At 38.9% G+C, this 25,104-nt stretch overlaps 1 protein-coding gene across 1 annotated transcript in view; it reads left to right on the top strand.

The window, feature by feature from the left end:
• The window catches only part of pdgfd (platelet derived growth factor d), a 53,327-nt gene extending 34,298 nt beyond the window's left edge, over positions 1–19,029 (top strand). The window contains exons 4-7 of the mRNA XM_062419533.1: positions 3,351–3,406; positions 5,954–6,162; positions 14,361–14,578; positions 18,895–19,029. Of these exons, the coding sequence (XP_062275517.1) occupies positions 3,351–3,406; positions 5,954–6,162; positions 14,361–14,578; positions 18,895–19,029 (618 nt within the window). The remainder of the gene's footprint in view (positions 1–3,350; positions 3,407–5,953; positions 6,163–14,360; positions 14,579–18,894) is intronic.
• Positions 19,030–25,104: the final 6,075 nt, after the last annotated feature.

The following is a 25,104-nucleotide window of genomic DNA, read 5'->3' as shown; positions in this document are numbered from 1 at the left end:
TGGAAGCATATAAAGGAAAAGAGAATGAATAGATGCCAAAACAAATGTGATTTTATTATTAGCCTAAAACCCAGCAAACCCAAAAGATCTGTTGCTGTGTGTCTTGGGTCTGTCTAATACCTGATTGCTCTAATACCAGATGTTTAAAAGGTATGAATGCATTAGATGTATATGCAAGCATTGCAGGAAGCACTCTGTGGAAATAGATTTAAGTTAGACTAAAATTACACTGAAATCAACTGCCTCGCTCTTTCATTAAACCTACAGGAAAAACGCAGCTTCAATGATTCCGGTCACTGAGAAGGTGCACTGATTTTGGACTACAGTCAGAATAAGAGTCATTCATGTGTCTATGGTAGTTTATTTAACTTTAACTGCTGAAGTGCACAGCATATTCTTCTGGGGTTTTTGGCAGTTACCAAATAGCTTCAGGTGCATTACCACCACACTTTGCACGAGCGACGGACCAACTGTGATTTGATCTAGCCGAAGGGACAATATGCAATAAGTGTAAACAAAAGCGTCTGGATTTTATCAAGACATTTGAAATGACAGTGCAAATGGGGCCTATTTGTGTCTGTCCAGTTCAACTAGTTTCAGTCGCCTCCATCTACAAATACAAAATAGAAAAGGCGCAGAATCTGCAGGCAAATCTCTAGTTGTACGGAGGGCTTTCATTATTCATGTCATTATTTTTTTCGCCAAACCATTAATTCTTTGATCCTTTTCAAATCTCGTTTTCAGTGGATATGATTTGTCATCTGGAGTGCAAGCTCACATTAAATAATAAGGGCTTTTGACAGCTTTTTAAGATGTATTTGGTTGTCTTCAAAGGCTCTTGGAAATGCTTTGTGACGGCACAAATCAGCATCATCATAATTATTGTGAACACGGGATCTCCATAGATTTATCTTTGGTTGTTTTTGTATGTGCTTTTTTTCCCCCCATTGTCTGACATCATATAAGTAACAGAAACATTTTTTTTGGCGGGTGGGGGTTAGGGTTTCTTGGGAAGTGCTGCTAAGCCAGGTGCAGTTGGGAAAAAGACTATTGATCAAGAAATATGACCCAGGTTTGTTCCCAGAAGCTGCTTCGAGTCATGCGTCATTCTTCATGTGCGCTTGCCAAGCACATAGGTGATACTGCTGGAGACAGTAGATGTAACTGTGCTGCATGACTTGAAGGAGCATTTTCTAGACTTTAACATCTAAATTAGTTTAGACTCAGACACAAATGAGACATGATAAATGTGGCTGGTGTGTTTTACCTTCGAACTTAAATATCTTCTCGCTGAAAGCAAGATAACCATGCAGAGTAGAAGTCTTGCTGACCATCCACCCCACAGTTCATCCTCAGTTGCTTCAGTCTCCAACTGTACAAGATGGAGGTTGAAAGGGGCAGCTCCCTGGTGTCCCCTCCACTAGATTGCTACTGTAAATAGGAATTTGCTCCCTCAACACCAGGCAATAGTGACTGAAATATTCTTCTCTAACAAATATTTTTTCATAAATCATACAAAAGCTAGGCTCAAAAACATTTCACCTACAAAAAGCTATCTTCTTTTAGCAACTAATTTTGGTAGAGTCTCAAACATGTTATCGTGTTTTAATTTAGTCAAATTGTAGATGTTGCCAATACATGTACATGCATTGTATTAATATAAGTGTGTGCATTTACTTAATATATTTTCTTTATTATGAGATATCACAAAACCCCAGATTTAAAATGTTATATTGCCATGTTTTAGAGTTTAGATAATTGATTAAAAATGATGTATTCGACATGTTAATTTTCCACGTCATGATCACCACATAATACAAAAAAGAGCAGTTAATAGATAAGAGATAAAGCTTGATACTAGTGGCTGATAGATGGCTACAGTCTGAGTTCTCAGAGGTTTTCAGCCCTCCATCCATATGTTCAGATCTCTGTCTCTTAAATGTTTTTTTCTAACCCTATTAAGTGACCCAGATGTGCTTGACATGAAGAATTTAACCTTAAAAGGAGATCGGAGACGGAATCTGTAAACATGCTTTCACTCGCACACAAACACACACACACACACGCAGACACACATGCTCTCACATGAAACCTTCTGACCTCATTCACAGCTGGTCCGGGTGTGTGTGTGTGTGTGTGTGTGTGTGTGTGTGTGTGTACATGTATGAGTACATTCATCCAAAAGCCACATGGGAGAATCTGTTAAACAAAAAACCTTTGCACACTGACAGGCTTTGATGTCAACTCTATTACATTTGAAGAGACACACTTACACACAGAGAGAGAGACAAAGTGAGGACACTGTGTCTTTGAAGTGTGGTCAGGACAGATTTACTGTTCCACATTGACCGAAATGGTATTTAAGAGTCTTCAAGGAGAGAGATTCAATAACCAGTTAGATTTTATGTGTGTGTGTGTGCGCGCGTGTGTGTGTACATGTGTGTGTTTGTGTGTGTGCACGCAAGAAATCCAACTCTGGTCAAGGCACGTTTAGGTAATAAACACCCATCAGACTGACATATTTGGCACACGTACACAAAATCTTTGTCTTTCATCCTGTCTCTTTCTGTCTCTCACACACTCATGCATGCACACACACACACGCACAAAGGCAAGCTGTGACCAGCTTCATTTGAAATTCTTTCGGGATTTTGCTGACGAACCTGACAGTCCCAGTTAGACAGGCAAACACCTGAATATCTTGGCTGGCCTTAGAGAACATGTGAATACTCCTCCCTTGTCTTTGGCAGCCCAGACTCTCATCCTGTCTGATGATTGCAATGTTTTCCTAACCTTGACATAGTTGCCTAACCTCAACCATTACCGACAGCTTCCGTTCTGTTCGCGCCAATGTTTTTTGGATCAGTCATCCATCTAACAGAACAACTTCCATTTCATTTCAATTTGACTGAAGTGTCATAGTGTTAATGCAGTAGATCTCTATGACGTACAGATAGCACAGCTCAAAATAATCCTAGTTTCTGTAGCAAAACATAGAAAAAAGGTGACATTATGATACCAGTGGAAAAGTCCAATTTCCCATCTGACAAAAATGTTGCCTTGACACAGTAGACCATGTGTCATCTCTTTCCGAAAGTCATTGTTGGTTTATTTTAAGTATTTAAATGAAACATCTGCCTCTAATATTAACCACTATCATGATTTTAACCAGACTTTACCCAGTATGTTTGACTTACCTTAACTCAACCATTACTTAGTTTAATTAGTAATTTACTTATACGGCCTAGTAGACCAATAACATTTCATATTAATGAAGCAGTACACAGGTTTTCTTATATTTTCAGTTGATTGATTGACTGATTGGTTATTTTTGTCTTCCGTTTCTGCAGTATGACTCTCCTCTGCCTGCATCCAACAGCAACTGGGAGGCCATCACTATGCCCATGTCGGTGAGTCATGCACAAACATACACACTTTTATGAATTGTTGAGACTTAAACTTAAAATGTACTCGTCACGCTTGGCCTCAGTTATAATTAGAAAATTTTTTTACAAAGTCATAGCTGCTGTTCAGTCACACATTGACTATAGAAAGAAATATAAAGCAAAAGGAAAATGCCATCACTGTCATCATGTCACATTATACAATTTCATATCAATAACATACTTGATTTTAAAAAAACGTATACTCCATTCTTCCCAGCTAATATTTTTTGGTGGAACATACTATTTATAACCAAAGCACACAGATGAACAATGGCTACACTAATAATAATAATAATATGACATATTGTCCATTTGCATGGGCCAACAAACTCTCATATAGAATACATTAATGCATGTCTACACTGTATATATTATGCATGAAGCCCGAGATGTAAAATGACATGCTTTTTTAGACTAATGTTTTTGTAAGTATGTATAATCAGTGTAATTCGTGTGTCTGTGTGTAAGAGCAGCGGGGTTCAATGACATATGTGATTATAATAATTAGTGTACGTTGGGCTGTATGGCAGTTTTTCCGCATGGATTGATAATGGTTATATGTGTGTGGGTGTGTTTTTGTGTGCATACTAAACGTCATTGCCAGAGCAGATGGTATGTACATGTACAGTTTGTTGCCTTCTTATATTTTCAAATGGCGCTTTGAAACGATATCTAAGGGTTTTCCCACTGATTTTTGGTTGTTTTATTAACTGTTCCACACTACAAGTCAGATCTACAGAGTGATACATCTATTAGTTTATCAGCTCATTAGCTTCTCATTGTTATGCTGAATTTGAGATTTTTTAAATCATTACTCTAAATGGGGGGTGGGGGGAATTGTCCAAAAGCTACAATTAAAAACATATGAATTGTATTTTTACATGTTAATATTTGGAAAGTAATCTAATTGAGCTTTTGACCTAATCAGAATCAGAATAGTCTTTATTGCCATTGTACATGTACAACCATAGTGAAATGAAATTTAAAAAAAACCTACAGTTGAGCTGTCAAGTCATGATTTAATTTGACATAAGCCAGGGTCACACTTATATAGCATGGTAGAGTGATACTTACATTATCCATTTTAATTTATACTTATGAATTCCCTGTATTGAAGCTCTTACAATAAATGTTAACAAAAGTCTCAGAGGTGTACTGTGTTAGCTTTAATGGATCCTCTCATCACTTACCCTTGTCCGTTGTCCTGCACAGGAGTCAGCGTTGACTATGGTGAATGGATATTGCGCCTTACTGGTCTTCCAACCAATCAAAGTACTTTAGATTATATGCCACGTTCAACCATTCACAGACATTCATACGCCAACCTGCTTATCAGGAGGAGTTTCTAATCATTCACTCACACTCATACACTGATGGTTTAGCCTGTGGGAGAAATTTGGGGTCCAGTATCTTGCCTAAGGACACCCAGTGCTCAAACCACTGATCTTCCTATTAGTGGATGACCACACTCTACCTGCCTAGTCACAGCCGCCCTCTGGCAGCTAATGTCACAAGTTTAATACTCTTACCTAGATGAATAACCTTTAGGATGAGGCAATATTCACTGTTATGGAAAACTACTAAATTATATAGCAAAATCACATTTGAAAGTACGTGTTTCATATGAGATATGAGTTATAATCTTTATTTTTTTTTGTATTGTTTTTCCCTCTCATCTCGATCTCGCACTATATTTCACATAACATAGACTCAGTTCAAGACTGAAGGACAGTTTCTTTTACATATAGTTTGCCCAAGTTCAAAAGTATTGTTGCAAAAATAATGATACCTACAAAATAAGTATAGGATATTAATACCAATTCATTAAAGTTATTCTGGGGAGGAAAAAACGCACTCTACAATGCAGAAAGATTTAACAACATTATATTAATTTAAATTCATTATAAATTTAGAAATAGGGTTGAATATTATATTTCTAAACAAAACTACATTGTCTTCATCAAGTCTCTGTAAAAATATGCTTTCCATTTCAGTAAAAGCTCAAATGTTTAGCGGGGATCTCCCAAAAGACTAGAAGTGTTACAGGAATCGAAGTCTGTATATGATCAACAGTGACTGTGACCTTTAAGCTCAGGGTTCTTTCTTTCTTTGTGGAGCTTATCTGTCAATATCTCCAAATCTTCCCCGGAATCCTTAGATATCATTTCAATGCTTACAAAGAAACAGGGCTGACCTCCTCTCCAGAGCACATGATATATAGTAAGACTGAGCAATAAAATATGCAGTTTTTTTGTCACGAAAAAAGAACGAAGAAGGATTACTTGACAAGAGAACATACATATTGCTGTCAGTCTGATACCTGACAGAAAACTGCTAAAATACATTCACCCAAACCACCTGTTCCACTAACAGACACTGCAAAACACTGAGACTTATCCTCTGAATCTCCAGCAATTGTTTCAATTTGGTGGCATTATGGAGATTAGATTAACAATAGAATTAATAATGTTGTCTTTGTCTTTTGACCTGGGCTCCTTGCAGGACAGTGGTGGCGGGCAGGTGTCCGTGGCAGCCACACAGGTTCCTTTCTCCTTGGAGGATTTGGACCGGACCATAGCTGCCTTTGACACTATAGAACAACTTCTCAAATCGCTGAACCCAGAGACCTGGAGACAGGACCTGGACAGCATCTACACTCAAACTCACATACATTATAGATCCAGGGCCTATCATCTGGCAAGCAGGCATAATAAAGGTAAGACATCCAAGTTTGGGATCTTTCAATCCCATTTATCTCTCCATATTGCTCTGCAAGCCTCTATGTCCCACAAGCAGTCAAGTACAGTTTTATACGATGGGTGCGGTTATCTTGTCCCCTCAAGCCACATTTGATTGAATTCATTTTTAGTAGACGCCCCTGTGTTCAAGATGAGTCATAAAACATTTGGATTTTGATATGAAAATACTCCAAAATTATATTTTGGACATGCATTTGGCATCAAATATGACACAGCTGAACAATTAACATTGTATAAAGGATTAGAAGTGTGAAAATGTGGTGTTTTCTCATTATTCACTTTGTCTTCAAGTATATGGTCAAAAAGTCAAGAAAGTTTCACAGCATTAATATAGTAAAAAATGTAAAGTATAGCCCTGCAGTTTGGAGTCAAAGTTGAATAAAATGCATTAAACTTTCTATAAAAAGCTGGGTTCTGTTGTTCTCTCTTCTGTTGTTGTTAAAACATCCACAGAGCTGTTTCATCTACAGTATGTGCAAGAACTAAAACAGTACATAAGTAACAAACATCTGAAATACGCTAGGATTTGCTGCATTGGGAATTTATTGATCAGTACTACACTGTAATTTAGCAGTACTGACAACCTTTCCGTGTCACATTGAGTCATTTTAAGAATAATGCTAAATGTGGCTTTAGATTGTAGCTCTAAGACTTCAAACTTTTCTGAGATACCAGACACAAGGCTCAGTGTCAGGAAAAATAATGATGCAGCGTTTTTGGTTTAAATATTTCACTTTGAGTATAAGGATCATTTGGATCAAGCAGATACAGTTCATTTGTTTTATACTGTTTTATTATATAGTGTCTTCTTTCATCTTTGAAGCAATATGAAAAGAAATGTAACAAAAAGTCACTACTTTTATGACTCCCAACATAAGCATGATGTGGAAAGAGATGTTAGAATTACAGTTAAGTATAAATCCAAGGCGACTTTTATAAGGAGCTCCCAGGACTGAGAGTGGCATACAGAGTTAGTGAAGTTAATGCAAGGAAACTGAGAGCGGCAATATTGTCATGGAACAGATTGCTGCCTTATGGTCTAATATAGCAAAGGTGACAGCCAATGAAAACTGACATGCTAATGAAGTGTTGCATATTTAACTGAAACATCATTATACAGCCTGCAAGTTAGATATGAGGATGCAATAACATTAAGCTGTCTGGTGATTAATTGTATCCCTACACACTTGAAGGATAGGTTCACAATTATTCAAGTGTCTTTAAACAATAGTTAGGTCTTTCTTGGGGTAATCACTCATGTTCATGAGGTCTATTATAACAGACCCTTCTAATGTGCTTTCAATGTAAGTGATGGGGAATACAATTTACAGTCCTCGTTTTGTTAAAAAAAATGGATTGAAAAATTCACCTGCAGCTTATCTTCCAAAGTTGCAAAGGTTTGTACAAAAGTCCCTCTTTTTGTTACAATCCTACACTGCAGCTCAACAGGGAAACACTGTCCAAGGAAACAAACATTACCGGAAGATATTCACCTAATTATTTCTAACTCAGTCTGCTGGAGCGCCAGATTAGCTTCAGAAAAATGTGTTTTTGCAAGAAGGAGAACTGGATTTTATCCCCCATCATTTGCACTGAAAGTGTAATAGGAGTCTTGAAAAATTGTGAACGTATCCTTTAATTTGACTTGTAAGGAGCAATAAATAAAGGTAGAAGATTATTGGTGCATTTAACTCCCCTGTGCTAAATGTAGAAACTGGAAAAACAGAATTAAAAGAGAACTGATAGATTTTTGTTATGTAAGGAGGTATGGAGGTATATATAGAGATTAAAAGACATTTTGCTTTTTTTTAATTTTCTGTTGATATAAAAGATCATTGTTCAAAAAAAAAACCTGCTCATATTTTAATGCAACAACATAGCCTGACTAAGTCGTTATTGCTTCATCAAATAAGCAGTTTACCCTCTAGGGGCCTGAAATGAAGTCAGTGACAGATGAAAGGTGAGACAGGACCAACAGTTCAAGGCAATATTTTACTGTGAAGTCAGTGCCAACAACCTGGCAATGACTGAGGCAATGGATGCTCCGAGATAGCGGATGTCTTAGAGTAGATATGAAGATTTGGCATATGTACATTTATTACACACACATAATTGTGGGGGAGTGTGTTTTTGAGACCGGTGTCTTATCTGTAGAAGCATTTAAGCTTGCAACAGACCAGAATGTTTTCGACCTCCTCTCTCACACCTGTATCTTTGTATCTTTCTCCAGGACTCTCTCCATTTTTCTACCCGAGTGCTCTCCTGTACCTTTAGTAAATATTTGCACTTGACAGCAAATCTATCTCTATTCATCAGTGCATGTGTGTTCTCTGCTGGCATGAGACAGCTCCATATACGGGGAGTTAGTGCATGTTGCACCACAACAGAGGAGTGCATAGGTTCTGCAGGTCTTTCTTGCACCGTACTAGCGTACCTCTCTCTAATTGGAAATTCAACTTGTGCAGCGGAGCAGAAATCTGCCAGTCAGCAGCTTAGCCTTGTTTTCATTAAGACGCACACATATAGCAGCTCACACCCTGCTTTGTTCCCATGAAGGACAGTCAGTCTGATCATGATATAAATTGGGACTTTTTTAAAATTCAAAAACAAGTTCAAACATAACATAAAATCATAATAATCCTCATACAAGCAAAACACAATCTCAGAGATACTTATGTAGGACTGGAGCAAAATGTGTAATTTTCACACACATTTTTTATGTTGGTGACTGTGTGAGTGACATAGTCATTCTCTCAGTTTTGCTTGCTCTCAGTCTTTCTGTCTTCTTCTCTCCCACACTCCACCACAAGGTTCCACACCACTGCTTTTCTGAGATTACACTCATTCCCCTTAAACAGACACAATGTCAGCCCTGCAAGCACAGACACACACTCATATACAGTGCACACACACACACACACACACACACACACACACACACACACACACACACACACACACACACACACACACACACACACACACACACACACACACACACACACACACACACACACACACACACACACACACACACACACACACACACACGCGCCTACACAATCACTGCATATAAACCAACATGGAACTTGTGTCTTTGTGTGGCTTTTAGGAACATGCACCTTACTCAAACACACATTTCAGCACTGAGTTTGCCCATCACAGAGAATGGAGTAGAAAGTACTTTTGTAGCAGCTTTTTTTTTATTGCATCATCTTGGGACATATGTAAACAAACATTAGAGACAACAGACATGACTCTTGTCATCCTCACAATTCTGTCATCAGCTTTGAAACCATTACTTGTTGGAAATCTACTATTTTGTTCTTCAATTGAATCACAAAACCGAAGTGATGGGTTCTCTGTCACCTGTGGCTTTCACAAAAAGAGAAGAAAAAAATGAGACATGAAAAAAGATTTCTATGATATGGCTGTAAGCAAAGGTATATTTAATGTAACAAACTGACAGGTGTGAACTGTAGCTATGGATGCTGAGATGAATTTTTAATGCTGATATACTCTCCATTATGATACACCTCAGTTTAGTAAGTCAAAGTAGTTATTTGTTGTGTCTGTGGTTAAATGAGACGTAACATTTTGTTCTTTTTTATCACTGCAAGTTTAATTCTTTAATAGCAAATGTGCTATTGTAAATGATAATCCCTTAACAAACTGCTGCATATCCAGTATCATTCAAAGAGTTAAGCATTCTTTACTACATGTGGATCCTGAAGAAAGACATGTTCATTTTTTAAATAATTCTTAAAGTCTAGGTTGTTGTTGAATCACACATAACAATATTTTCTTATTTCAAACACAATAAAATAACACATTGCACTTCTGCAAATTATCTTTTAGTATTATAGAAGTCAAAAGAACTTCAAACTGGAATGTACTGTTCATTATTTCTAAAAAAAACCTCAAGATTATGCAAATTTCAGATTCCAGTTATTTCCAGAAAAAATGGCCAGATTTACTAATGATTGCATCAGAATTCATTTTTTGTCTTCACCAAAATCACATTTTATGTCTCCACAAATCCAAACACTAATAAATTCCAACATTTTTGAAAACAGACACACTGTTTCGATCAGTTGTCCTTATTTAACCTTGCAAAGCTCACACAAATGCCAAGATATTCCACTTTCCCTTCAGCCTGTTGTTGATGTGCACACAACGAATATCTCTAGGATAGATTGCAGCGATATTAGAGTGACATACAGATGCATGCATACAAAGTGCACACAGTTGCTTCTATTTGCTACATTTCCTTTCCATTTTCTTCTAATCTCTAGTCTCATTCTCTTGTTATCTCACCATGCCACTTAAAGGCCTAGAGACAGAAAACACATTCTCTGAATAAGAGCAATTTAAAAACACTTAAATGGAACCATGATCAAGGTTGCCAATATAAATGAAGTGCCTTCCTCCTACATCTCCCTGTATGTATATTGCTAAAGCAAATGATCATAACCACTTCTCTGTCCCTGTTTCCATTGTTACTCATTGTTCATTGGCCTTCCCACATGATTTGCGTCATGAATAGAAACCCCCAATGCAAAGATTTCTTTTTGTGAACAATTGCTTATTGATTATCCATAGCATTAGGCTTCCCTTAACCCACACAGCACTTCCCTTTGGTTCATCTCTCGCTCGCACGATATTGCATGTCGAGCTAACTTGTCATTTTTATATTATAACTATTTCATGAGAGATCTCTCTTGTTACATTGTTGCAGCAAAGCTCAAAAGCACACACAAGTCACTTGACCAAATAAACATCCATTCATCTATACCGTGAATGCACATGCTTCAAGAATATTCCACTTGTTTCAAGAAAGGATTATCCAATTTCACCCAGGCTTTGTCCTCTAATTGGCTAAAACAGGCTGCAGTTTTTGGCCTGAAAAGAATGAACCAACCAACCTGCAGGAAAGGCATCATACCCAAACCCTGCATCTAAATTATTTCAGTCTTATCATCCATACTACCTTTAAAGCAGGGCACAATGTGCAGGACTTCAGGAGTCAGGCTTGAGTCAGGTAATCATTCTAACCGCTCCAGATTGTAGAGCGAGGCTGTGTTATGCAAAAGAAAATGAACCGGTGATGCTTCTACACGGTTTTGGGAGCCTTGTCTCAAGCACTGCAATCGCTAAAAATGTAATCCTAGGTTTGACATTATTTTGGCCTTTAATGGCTGCAGACTGATGAATGTGGGATTATTCCCTCTCTTTGGAACAGACTATTCAGTGTGCACATACTCACTCCACAATCACTGCCTAAAAGGTAAAGGTTATTGGGTCTAGAAGCTCAATGCACAATCTTGTTTGATCAGTTAAGCACTTTCCGTTGGACAGAGGACGCTTGCATTCTTCCATAAAGGTGAACGCATCAGCGATTTCTTCCTGTCATGTTGCTTTTGCTGAGGGGATGTTCAGTCACCCTCTCCTAAAGTGGTTTCTGCAAATAGTGAAGCATCTGACTGAAGTGAAGTGGGTGACTCCTGTGGTGCTCAAAGCGGTCTCCTGCGAACCTTGGGAGCCCGTTATGAGAACGTCCTTAACCTTTTTTAATCTTTTTTTATTAGTGTCCAAAAAAAAGCTGACAGACTACATATTGCTTGAATCAGTTCAGCTTACACTATTCACTGGTATCTGTTTTGAAATATTGTGTAATTAAGATCTTAATTATCTGCAAATCATATTGACTAATGGAGCTTGCCTTGCAATCCTCAAATTTAGACTTCCCGGAATATACAAACTAATCAAGTTACTGTACTAAACTAATCAAGTTTACAGCACACCAAATCTGTTTGCTGCCTGTGTTGGTGCTGTGTGATATCAATAAGGCTGTGTTGAATGAGGCCTTCACTCTTGCCCTTAGTGCAAAGCTCCGCGTCAGGTCTGGATTTCTGTGTGGGATGACCTGTATTTTATGCATAATGATGACAGCCTTGCAGGTAATGTAGGTCTTTAAAATAAAATAAAAAACAAATCTGCACTTTGCAGCCAAATGAAAATCCAATAAAATTGTGAATCAACTCCAAGCTTGAAAATAAAACCTTTTAAATTTTATTTTTTGGCCAGCACAGCACCACTGTGACTTTAACAAAGTTAAACAAAGACTACTTTGTGGGCAAATAAAAAACTACAGCTCCCATGAAAAAAATACAAGCACATATACTTACATCATCGTAACTTGGTTTCATCCATATCCATGAACTCACTAAGGCTTTCTCCTAAAGTTATTGTTTCTATTTTCTAGGTGTAATATCTGCTGTCTAAAATCTTCTACAGTGTTCGCTCCGTTTTTTGCCGTGACATATAACCTGCGAGTGTCAAGGGCTTATGGGAAATTCTGTTATAGTTTAAGGCCACTAAAAACAACCACTGAATAAACAACAATATTCGATACTTATTCAGAAAGCTACTGCCTCTATCTAAACATATGAAGTGAGTCTCACCACATACTGTTCCAAGGCTGAAAAATGTAGTTGTTACCATAGTTACACATCTCAGTAGGATTTAGAAGGTTTTATTCGTGCTGGAACAAAACCCTGAACTTCCAGTTTCACTTTGTGTCTCTATTATGGGAGAAGACAAGAGCACTAACATTGCAAGGCCTAGAGAAGTTGTTGGGCTCTGTCTACACTCATATAACTAGAGTGAAAATGTGTCACCTTTTGTTTTTTGGGTTGTTTTTTTTAAAGTAAAGCTAAAGAAAATAATCTTGGCAATTAGTTTCTTTCAAAGAGAGACAAGGTTTTAAAACATTAGCGGCATTGTCATCTACATTTGAGTGATTCAGTTGTGTATTACAGTAAGTGAAGTAAAGCAAAATCAGTCTTAAAATAGAAACAAGTATAATCGCCAGCAGTGCTACAGACAGTAGGGCGATGATTACCCTGCTCTTGACCTCAGTGAAGAGGACAGTCAATCTACCGCTGATTGTTGCTCTCTTTTCTATTCTTCCTTACAGCTCTCTCTTTTTTTTCTTTTAATTTTCTGTCTCATTGGGTCCTTCGAACCAGCTGTATTCACAGAAGATACATTCTTGGTCTCCTTGACGCTTTCATTTGTCCCTCATACTTACACCGTCATCATCCTAGAAAATCCATACTAACAGTGGAGATGATCGATATTGTTCTCCCCTTGGTGTCTTTATTTGATACAGTCTTATTACTAACAAAATGAATTACATTTACAGATAAACATTCAGTAGCTTCAGAATAAATGTTCACTGGCTGCAGTTTGACCGCAAAAATGTGCACTTATGTCACTCACTTAGAGATCTCTAATGCCAATACTCGTGAAACATAAAGACAAACACACAGATTTTCATTAAGCTCCTTTGTGCTAGAGTTCATTACCTATCAGTATGTTGCATCCATTCCCTTTAATTTCCTTGAAATTAGTTTTGAACCACTGTAGCAGGCCAGTGAATAAAGGCTCCAATGTGCACAAACAGGGTGATTTTTTTCTCCAAAGTGATGACATAAAGAAAGACCGCAATCAATACTTTCTATCTACAATCAATTAGTGGCCCTTGTGTTCTCTCTTGTTGTATCTTTGTGTGCTCTCTCCCTTACACTCATCTTTCCATCGCTTTTTCTACAGTCAATTGTGTTACAATTGTACTCATAATTAACTCTCTCCACCTCAGCCGTTTTCATTCAATCAATATTGAATATATTTTTTAGTGTTAATCAAAGCCATTTTACCTTATTTTTCTTCCTCCCTCTGTTTCATCTCCCCTCTCTGTCACCAATATACCACATGTGTTTTGTGAAAAAGAGTAACCTTAATATTTTCAGCGAGTATTATAATAGAAAAGCAATATTTTGTTGTTGTTTGTTTCACATTTTATGGCACAGTCATTTCTCCAATAAACAGTTGATGAGAAAGTGATGTCTTTTATGTTAATGTCAGCAGCAGATGCAGTGTATTAAAGTAAAAGAAAGGCACGTTACTATAACAAACACAAATAAAAGAGAGAAAAGGCCAAAATGTTCAACAACATAAAATACAAAAACATGTTACAGTACTGGCCAAACAACGAAAACCACCACATCCACAGATTAAAAAATACACCGATCTAAAACTCAGCTAATGTTCAGGCTACTCTCTCACTTTCACTGTCTCTCTCACTGTCCAGTTGATCTGAACCGTCTCTATGAAGACGTCAAGCGCTACAGTTGTACCCCTCGCAACTACTCCGTAAACCTGCGTGAGGAGCTGAGGGCCACCAACGCTGTCTTCTTCCCTCGATGTCTGCTGGTCAAACGCTGCGGAGGCAACTGTGGCTGCGGAACCGATAACTGGAACAACGGCTGCACTTGTCAGGCTGCCAAGACAACACAAAAACTACATGAGGTAGGCCCTATAACATGAAGCTGCCCTCACCCACACTCGCTATAAACAAAGACAGAATGACGGTGTGGGGTGTGGAGCAGTCAAAGCATCATTCCACTTATGATTTATGAGTTCTGTCTTTTCTTTTTTCTCTCACACCCAGTTTTAATGACTATTGGCAAAAGAGAATAAACATGGGTGTGACTACATCATTTTTGCTTTATTCTGTTTGATTTCTTTAATTCAGGAAGACAAAATAACAGACTAACACCCAACAATTGCAAGACAGTATCTGCCCTATCAGCAGGAAAACGAGAGTGTATAGTACAAGGACTACATAGGCACTCACATACACATGACTACATCAAGTGTAAGTGTCTTAAATAAACTAGGATGTATCAGCATGAAAGTGGATGAAAGAGACCTTGAGAAACATAGAGGGGGGAAGGTTCAAATGCCAAAAAGAAAAGGAGAGGGAGGAAAATCATTTTCAGACATAATATCTGTAGCGTTGCCAGGATCACATAACTGTTAAAGTAATGGCCTTTGGGCTTTTAAATGTTTATCTCTTGTCTATAGATTTTCCTTAGGGCCTCTACTCAAACATGACTGGATCATTATGGATGGAGCAGCAATGCTCAAGTGACATTTGGCACTTGGTGTGCAAGAGGGAGTGGCATCACAGCTGGAGAACAGTGGGAGAAATGGAAAGTTATGACATTATAAGTGATGGATTTTTAAAAAGTGAGGGACATTCAAATGAGGGACGTTTCATTGTCTGATATCCACTAAAATGTTCAAAAGAAAATTGACTCATTCAGTGTTGTTGTATGAAACTGATTTTTGTTTCCTTGCCCATTAAAATAAAAATCAAATGACTTATATTGACTTAGATTTATTGCAGTGCTTGAAGTGTTAAAGGATTATTAAATCAGACATACTAAGATCGCTGTCTTGACTTGTACAGAATTATTCAAACATAAGACCAAGATGTCAATTTCCAACACATTTAAGGTGCATATCTGAAAGGTGCTTAATCTGTGGTGCGTGGGTGAGTGAATGAGCGAGTGACTGAGTGAGAAGGAGCAACAGAGAGATTCAGATGAGGAACGAGGGAGAAGCAGAGAGAAATTGGGCGTGCAGAGCCAGGCACTGCATTAACAATGAAGCAGCAATGCACCAGCAGCCTCGCAATTTCTCCCTGTTTCGTTTCTATCCTCCGTTCGTTTCTATCCCTTCCTCTCTGCAATCTCTCCATATCTCGCTCGATGCATTGTTAGCATTCTGTGTCTCTCTCTGTGGGCTCCTATCATCCTTTCATTCTCCCCAATTCACATTTTCAATTTATCCCTTTGCAATGCACCATTCTTGTTCTTTAAGCTTGTCATTCATTCTTTTCTCTCTCTTCCCTCCATCTCTTTGTGTCTTTGTTCTTGCGTAGCTTCATTATTGAAACATGGTCCATAGGGGGCTCTCTCTCTCTCTCTCTCTCTCTCTCTCTCTCTCTCTCTCTCTCTCTCTCTCTCTCTCTCTCTCTCTCTCTCTCTCTCTCTCTCTCTCTCTCTCTCTCTCTCTCTCTCTCTCTCTCTCTCTCTCTCTCTCTCTCTCTCTCTCTCTCTCTCTCTCTCTCTCTCTCTCTCTCTCTCTCTGTTAAAATCATACAATGGAACTTTAGACAAAAGTGGGATTTGGGTCGTAATTGTGCTCGTGTGAATCATTGCGAGAGTATGAAAAAAAAAGATTTTGTTCATGTCTGTAAATACTGTACATGCCTAGAGCTACCTGCATATGGCTTCTCATGAGTGTGTGTGTGTGCGTTTGTGTGCGTACGACTGTAACTGCTTCCTTCACTGACCTGACGTAACTTCTAAAGAAACTCATTATTACTCACCCTATTGTTTCAGAGCAGGGAAGTTCTGACATAAATCACAGCCCGCCTTACGTTCAGTGAGCTTTGGAGAACAAATTCACTACATCAGTCGTGGAACAATTTGTACTTCCCTTCGGTGCGGCAATCTATAACAAAGTGACTTCTAGTAAAATGTTGAGTAAATCCAACAATAAAATCAATTCTAAAGTACTTTATAAAAACCCCAGGTAAAAAGAACCACTTCAGTCTTTATAAAGCTTTGTGGCCTCTGTTCCATTTTGATGCCACATTTGTAAATAGTTGTTTAACTTTTGTTTGAAGAGAGACTGTGTAACTTTTGAAAGAGCAAATAACATATTCTTCCTCTTAAAAATGAAAGTTTAAAAAAATTCACTCAGAAGTTTTGCTGTTACAGCCTTGCTAGCTGATATTAGCTAAAGTTTTCAAACTTGGTGAATGGATGTGTGAGTCATGTCTGCAGTCACGATAACGCTAGCTGTCGGATGGTCAGTAAATCCGTCCAAACTGAATCCTGCCTGGTTATGAAACATCAAACAATATCAGTAGCGTGCGGTGGTGTTTCAGTCAGGGCCAGCACCAAAATCCAACTTCCCCGCCCCAAAAGAAAGTATTGTATGCCGATACAGCCAACAGAGCAGATACACATATAGTACTACAATATATACACATTGCGAATCCAATATAAGGCCCCTATTATGCAACAGTACTTAATAGACACCAACATGACAGCTGATCAATATCCGCAACGCATCAAGACACCAATGTGCAGCATCGCCATCAGATCATCTTCCCTTAGGTCACTGCTCACTTTACAATACACATACCATGTGACACAACATCAAAAACAGCACATACTGCCCAACTGCTCTGCACCCTTAGAGGAAACTTCTAAATCACTTCACAAATAAAATCAATTTCTATAACAGACACAAACATGCTCCAAAAACGGTTCTAAATTTACTTCAAAAAGAGAGAGAGAGAGAGAGAGAGAGAGAGAGAGAGAGAGAGAGAGAGAGATATTAGCCCAACAGCAGCGCTAATCTGGTCCAGAGAAAGTAAAAAAGAAACTAGCACTCACCGATTACTTGTAGATGAAATCCATCCTGCGATCCTTCATGATGAAAAAGGCACCCGAAGCAGGTCCGCAATCATATCTTTATCTACCGATCTTGCTGTTAAATCAACCGCCATCGCCTTTCCAGAATAACAGACAGTGCGTCATCACGCACCTGCCCATGGGCCAATCAGCCAAGCTCATTTGAATGACGACGCCCAGGCCAGTACTAGAAACTCTGCTTGACTTAGGGCGTTCTGTCAATAACACATCAAAATTTGATTGGCTGATGATACGGTCACTCAACGTTACGCACCCAATAGCAGCGTCCAGCTCGATCAGAGGCTAGCAATGCAACAGAGGAAAGGAGCTGTGATGCATTTATAGGTCATAGGAGATTTGAGCTCCACAAAATACAACCATTCGTTTTCTGGATAGAGTTGCATACTGAACAAGTAATTGACTCCAGATACATTTCAGAATGACCTTTTAATTATGGAAAAAACTGTAAAAAAAAAAACATTTTTTACAGGGCTAGCAGTGCTAGCCTTGCTGCCCCTGACCGCACACCACTGAACAATATTCAGTTGTTTAAAGGCAACTTTGATAGAGCTGATGGCTGAGCAACGAAGGTAATCAGTAATGTAACACGTTATGTTTTTTTGCAAAGTAAAGATATTTTAAAGTTAGTATAAAGTATAAGTAGTTTGATGTAAGTTTGCCAGACACTGGACTTGACATAGAAAAAATATTTACAATACACCACCAGTATGTGGACATCTGAGTGTATGCTGCAAAACTAAATTCCTTCCCTTTGCCTGATGTTTGGTATGTTTTCAGAGACAGTTTTCTGTGTGCACAGTCAGCAGTGAGCCCACTGGAAACTTGTCCTGCATGTTTCCTCACTGGGTCACGCTCCAGCTCTCAGTTACCCTGAAAACAAATAAGAAAGAATTAATAAATGAATGGTAAAATAATACAGGAATTCCAGTGTAGTCCGTTTTGTTCACGACCAGCCGATGGGAAGGGTGGACATACAATTGTTTTCTCATGGCCTCGAGAGTTTCACATTACATTGCTGCATTCTTTGAAACCTGGACTTTATGTATTTTGACTTCTTTTGCTTGATTCAATGCCAAGTTTTTATGCAATTCCTCCTTAGGTTATGTGTTGAACTGCTACAGTGATTTGTTTCTTTTCTTACCAGACTCTTATCACTTTCTCTATATTTTTCATTTATTTTCCTGTTTCACATTCAAGCAGGATGTATTGACAGTAGCTACAATGACTTGACAATATTTTCAGCACCAACCAACAATTCAGGCTACAATGCAAGTCCACTTCCCCTCTGGGCCTTTTCATCCTCACCATCTTCCTCCCTGTCTCCTGTAGGTGCTGAAGTACGCCCCAGAGGTCACTCCGTATCAGCGCCAGCGGAGGCCACGGGTGCGCTGGGTCATAGATGAGATCTTCCTCACACACCATGAAACGTGTGAGTGTGCGTGTCCCTCTCAGCCCCCTCGCTGAGACACAGAGACTGGCACATGTACCTGGAACTGTTGGACAAGTTTTTTCTCTTCTATCTATTTTGCAACAGACTTCATATAATACAAAGCCACAGAGAAATACATGCAGCAAAGAAGAAAACATCAATAATTTGACTGATGATCCACAACTCATACCATGCACAATGACACATTTTCTTTCAAGTAAATTCAATACCTTCCTCTGTACACAGAGCAAACTTGTTAATCCATAACCACTTCCAGCCAAACACGTATGTTATTTAACTTCCCTGCTGCATCTGCAAAAAAACAGCAGGGCTTCTCCAGAGGAATTCATATTCAGTTCAATTAAACTTTTTTGGGGGTTAAATTAGTTTAGAGGATGCTAGCTTGATTGAATTGAAATCGAATTTGCTCTGTCCGTTACGTAAACAGTCTTTTATTTCTCTGTCATGTGTCTGCACTGTATTCATATACTTGTGTTTGTGTTTTAATAAGACTGTTTCTAGAAACGTCTTCTGCCAGGAGCATGCTGAGAAAATTGAGCGTGAGACAGAAGGAGGGAAGGAGAGAGGTTGGAGGAAGTGTAAACCAAAATAACACTTTATCTTGATGTGAAATTAGGCTAACAACAACCCTCCAGATCTCAATTGCACACTAACACACACACACATTCTTTCTCGTCTTCCACTCCTACCTAAAGACAAAAACTGCAGTTATTTATACTGAATTCTTTGCTGTTCTATTTCCCCGTGAAGCCCTCTTTTGTTTTGCACACATTCCTGACCGTGAATACTCATGCTTCCCCTTTGTCTGTCCCTCCATCCGTATGCTCCCGCTCCTTTTCCGCTTCTCTCACTGACTCGGGCTCTTTCTAACACACATACACACACACACACATACACACACTTTCTCTCCCATCATTCATTCTCTAACACATCAAAGGAGATGTCAGATCAGGCCGCTGCGCACTGCCCAATTTTCTGAGCGTTCCTGGCATTCCAACTGCTAACGGGAATTCTGCTAACATGGATACAACCGTGATCTTCAGACACAAAATTAATAACACAGGAAAGACAGGAGAGACGCTCAGGAAGAGAAACAAGAGGGGAAGTTTTTAGGACAGGCAGCACAAAAAAAAGGGACAATTGTAGATTACCACTGCTCCTGGATGATAGATGAGAGAGGAGTCACTATCAAGATACATCACTTAAATGATTACTCCTTTAGCAGGTTTCAATCAACACGTTCATGTTTGTATCTCAACTGGATTTTGTCAAGCAGCGTTTTTCTTGTTCATGAAGATGCTCATGTGTATCACAATCTGACCCACTCCTCTGCAAGTCTGTAGCGGCACCACAGTGAAAAAAAAAATTCTGTGGGAATTAGAGTAATGTTCTCGGTCTCTGCGGAAAATACAACTGATACTCGAGTCTGTGTTTGTGTGTGTGTGTCTGTGTGTGTGTGTGCCAGTATGGCTGGAACAGCTCAGGAAGAGGTCCTTTTGTTTAAGGGGTGGAGGGTTACCGACAGTCTGTGAGAGCTGGCAGCAGATACAAGCATGTGAATGGTCGGCATGTGACTGTGCGTGAGACTGTGTGCATGTACAGTACAGTGTGTGACTGTGCAAGGAGGCAGGTAGACTATCAAAGCAACAGAGAAAGAACGCAAACTATCTGCTTATCATTTCCATACGCATGACCCAGTTGTGAGAAATAAAAAAAAAGACGCCATCATCTTCACCTCTCATGTGTCCCACCATTACACGCTCGGTTACGGGCTGGATATACACAGAGAAAATGGGATTTTACACACTACTTTTGTTCCAAAGACAGACAAGCAGAATAACTGGACACTGAGACAATTCCTCGGTCACAGTGAAACCCATTCAGCTGTGTTCCCCTTTCATGTGCATGTGTGTACTGTAAGTCACGGGTGTTATTTTTCAGGTGCTGGATGCAAAACAATATTCTGACAGTGTGTCGGGTTGCATACTTGTCGCATTCCATGTAATTTATTCCAGACATCCTCCCCACACACACACATACACGCATAGTTGTTTTTGGCCACGGTTCATCTAAGAAAGCAGCCTCACTCTTGCTTTTGTTGTCTGTTTTTCAGTGTGAGGTTGGCTTTCATTGCTTCATGCACTCCGTTGCATTTTCAAACACAATGATAAACACAAAGCAGGTGAAAGATGGCTGGCAGGTAGATTACTGTATGAAATATACAGTAATCTGTAGCTAACGCGCCAGATGGTGATTATGTAACGTGTCATTTTTACTGTGGCAGTTTCTGCAAAATGTATAGTTAGTGTACCCACGACCACTTTAGAGCTCTCATATAAAATCTGCTGCCAACAGGAGATATACTGCAAATGTATGTGATGAATGTGTGTGTGTTTCCGTGCTCTATCAGCACATTTCATTGTTGCGCACTCCAAAGTGACATTCCTCTTTTTCCTCATAACTGGTTTGTTTTTGTCTTTACTGTAGAACCACATGTATTTAAAGCTGCTCGTGTAATTCTTCGGATTTCCTCGGTTTATTCACGTCAACTGCCAACATCAAAACCACACGTCAGACCCAGCTTAGAGAACATTTCAGATCTTTGAGTTTCAATTTCCCCTCTGAGGATTTAAACTGTTGTACTATCATATTTTCAACTCAATAAAAGTTGTTGATGTTAGTTGGAGCAAAAAAAAAAAAAAAAAAGTCAACTTGCTTTTGCTGTATTCAGAAAAAAATATTCATGACAAATCTGTATGCTTTACTTAAATAATTTATTGTGTCTTTCTCTGTTGTTTTATTAAAAATATCAGCTGGTTGGTTTTGATAAATAAAGTATTTCTACAGTAGCATTACTGCCTCCAGTGCTTTGATTTTTTTTTTTTTCATTCTGATCAAAAAAATGCTTTCATCACATATTTGACTGCAGTGTTTGTGTACGATATGGAACAATGGCTTGTTTGATCACCTGTGGAATGTAATAGGAAATGCCAGAAAAAGAGATATACGGAGAGAAGGAAAAGAGAGGACTAAGTATGGATACAACCACAGACAGAGCGAAAGAAAGGGGAGAGGCAGAAAGAAGAAAGACACCGAGGGTGCTGTGTTGCTCTGCTGCTCTATGATACATTCCTGCACACAACATAGAGAGCACACAGGTCACCATGGAAACCACATATTGTGCTTTTAAGACCAATGTGTCAGTAGTTAGGTCAGGAGGTCATATAATTGCACAAGTCAAAAGTCTACCAATTATAGTCTTCCACAACCACTGTGGTCTAGCTTTAGTTTGCGGCAGCACCTTAACTCTGATCCTGTGAGTCAGCAACAGCCAAGCCAGATGGGAATGAAGTTGCCTCATACTTCTTTACTTTTTCATTACTCAGTCTGGCATTGTGTTAAGGTTAGTCTTTTTCTGTGTGAAAGGGGGATGTTAACTTAAATAAAATATATATATACAGTATATAATACATATATGGCATGTTTTGCATATTGTTTCCTCGCGAAACAGAAAGATGTTTGTGCAAAGTTTGACATTTGAAGGCTGTTCTAACATTCATCAGCTTAAAGTGTTAAGTGCCCACATTAAATCTAAGGTAAAGGAGAGTACAAGAGAGCATGATTTGTGACCAAGCGACAACTAACACAGCTTGAGGCTGAAACTGATGTGGAAGTACTGTACCACCTTTCAGTTCATTACCAGTGAAGGCCGCTAAATAACTAGATGGTTCCACCTGACTCTCATTCAAAAAATCAACTCCTCTCTAAAGTCTGGACCTCTAATAAGTGTGCTGATGGTCATTTCGGAAATGATTGATCTGTTAAAAGGACTTTAGCAGGCTTTGATTTCTGCAGTGTGGACATTGGTCGACAGCTGTGATTGACAGTCGACTCAACCGATGCTCTCATTGGCTCTGAGACTCACACTGACTATTTAATGTCACTTGATTATGATACCTGCTCTGTTATCACAATTTAGCTATGGATAATATTAGTTTAAATGTGCAATGCTTGCTGTTCCCAGTAAGTTAGCGTTCACTCTGGCCTGAGGTAGAGGGGCGTGTTGCCAGTCATGACATCACACAGTATGCAACTTAAATAAGTGTGATGTGAAAATGTAAAGCCCCCAAAGCTCATACACTCAGGGCCTGATTTACTAACATCCCAAATAAAGGGTTCTAAATTGCGTGCACAGTGCAATAGATTGCGCGCTAAGTATGCGTGCGTTTTGTAGGTGATCTACTGAGAATAACTGCATGAATGAAATCAGGTGCAACAGAGTGCAGTGCGTCTTAATGGAGAGTTTGGACGAGCAGAAAGCCTGCAAGCGCAAATTGAGTTATAACAAAAAAATATTATCAGAAAAAACTAAAATATTCCAGCAAAATTACCTTCAATTTTGATAAATCACAATGCGTGTGCTGCCTTGTAAAGCACTTTGAAACGCTGTTTTGAAAAGTGCTCTATAAATAAAGTTTATTATTATTATTATTATTATTATTAAATGTCCTCCCTGTATTTTGCACACTGGGGTAAAAACGCCCCATATTGCATATTCATTACGGCAAACGTACTAAATGGACAGCGTGTATTATCTTGCACAGTTGAAAGTGCGCTGCGTTAGGAGATCAGCTTGCACATTTTTTGCAGGTGATGTTAATTTTGCGCACATTTTTACACACGGAAACCTTTAGTTAATCAGGCCGTAAGAGTTTTCAGGTAAATTTCACACAAATTATTATTCAGAGCACATTATTTTATTTTGTCTTAAAACATATCTGGAGGGGATCTTTAACATAGAACATGTAGATTTACTCATAACAACCTGAACTGCACATAAATGCAATTGATTAATGAGACACATAACGTGAAGGCAGAATAGCATCATGTATTAAAAGATGATGATGATGATGATGATGATTGCAACATATATAGAAGGGGTCAGTGTTTCAAATGAAAATATTCCTTTTCATGAAAGTCTTTTTTCTATCTCTCAAGGCTGCTTCCTGTCCCAGTAGTTGCTGTGGCAACCCTTCCTGTACTGTTATCATTGCTCAGCAGTCTCCCCCGCACAGCCCATATAAAGACCTCCAACAAGCACCGACCACCCAGTTATCTGTCCATCCATCCATCTGTCCATCAATTAATCGTTTTTTCAGTTATACGACAAAGAGAAAGTCGCCTTCCTTCTGTCCCCATGGAGATGAGAAAGACCGAATAAGAAACATACAGTGAGATAAAGAAGAGTGAGCAGAATTAAAATTAAGGTGAGACTATTGGGGAAAGGCAGATCAATCAGAACAGAGAGAGAAGGTCAAAGAAAATGGGGGGCATGCTATTTGTTTGAACCTATCATTCCTACAAGGCTGCTTTTGTGTCTGTCAGCAGCTTCTTATCTTTTCCTTGCGGGTAAACACACACAAACATACACACACAAAATGTCAACTCGCTTTGTCTTATAGATTAGGCTGCCCCCAGGCTGTGTTTTTTTCTCTCCTCCTAAACATGCATAAAACTAAATAACTATAGTATAGCGCCATGTATAAGGCTCTCTCATTCTTGACCCGACTCTGTGTATTTAACTGTAGTTAAACCATCCATCCAGTTTCCATTATTTCCGTCCCATTGATTTATCCTTCTTTCTGTCATCCTCTCTGTCCCATGATGCTTTCTCTGTCCTTATCAGGACAAATCACTACCCTGTTGTTACCCGGGGAACCAGGAAATGAAACCATAAAAGATGGAGGGAAACATCTGAGGACCTTTATTTAAACCTCTGTCTCAATATCTCCCTCCTGCCCACCTCTCATCTTCTTATATTTTTTATATGCCGTTTGTCATTTCCCACATTTTCCTTTCTCTGACGGTGTTACTTTAAGTGCATATCTGGAAGCAGTGTTAAAGGGACTGTCAATTTTCAATCTCACTCATGTATTAGTCATACGGGTGGCTGCAAACATACATAATACCTTCCAGCTCTCCCTGTGCTGTCTTTTAAACCATTTTCATATATTCTTCTTTAGCTGGTAGTTAAAGGTGGGGCTTTCCAATTCACTCTGGGGAGACCAGCTGCACACTGCACACACCAT

This window comes from Scomber scombrus, chromosome 5 (genome assembly GCF_963691925.1).
Source record: "Scomber scombrus chromosome 5, fScoSco1.1, whole genome shotgun sequence".
In the NCBI taxonomy this organism is placed as follows: domain Eukaryota; kingdom Metazoa; phylum Chordata; class Actinopteri; order Scombriformes; family Scombridae; genus Scomber; species Scomber scombrus.
Note: the sequence above shows the minus strand (reverse complement) of the source record. Positions and strands in the feature narration are given on the sequence as shown.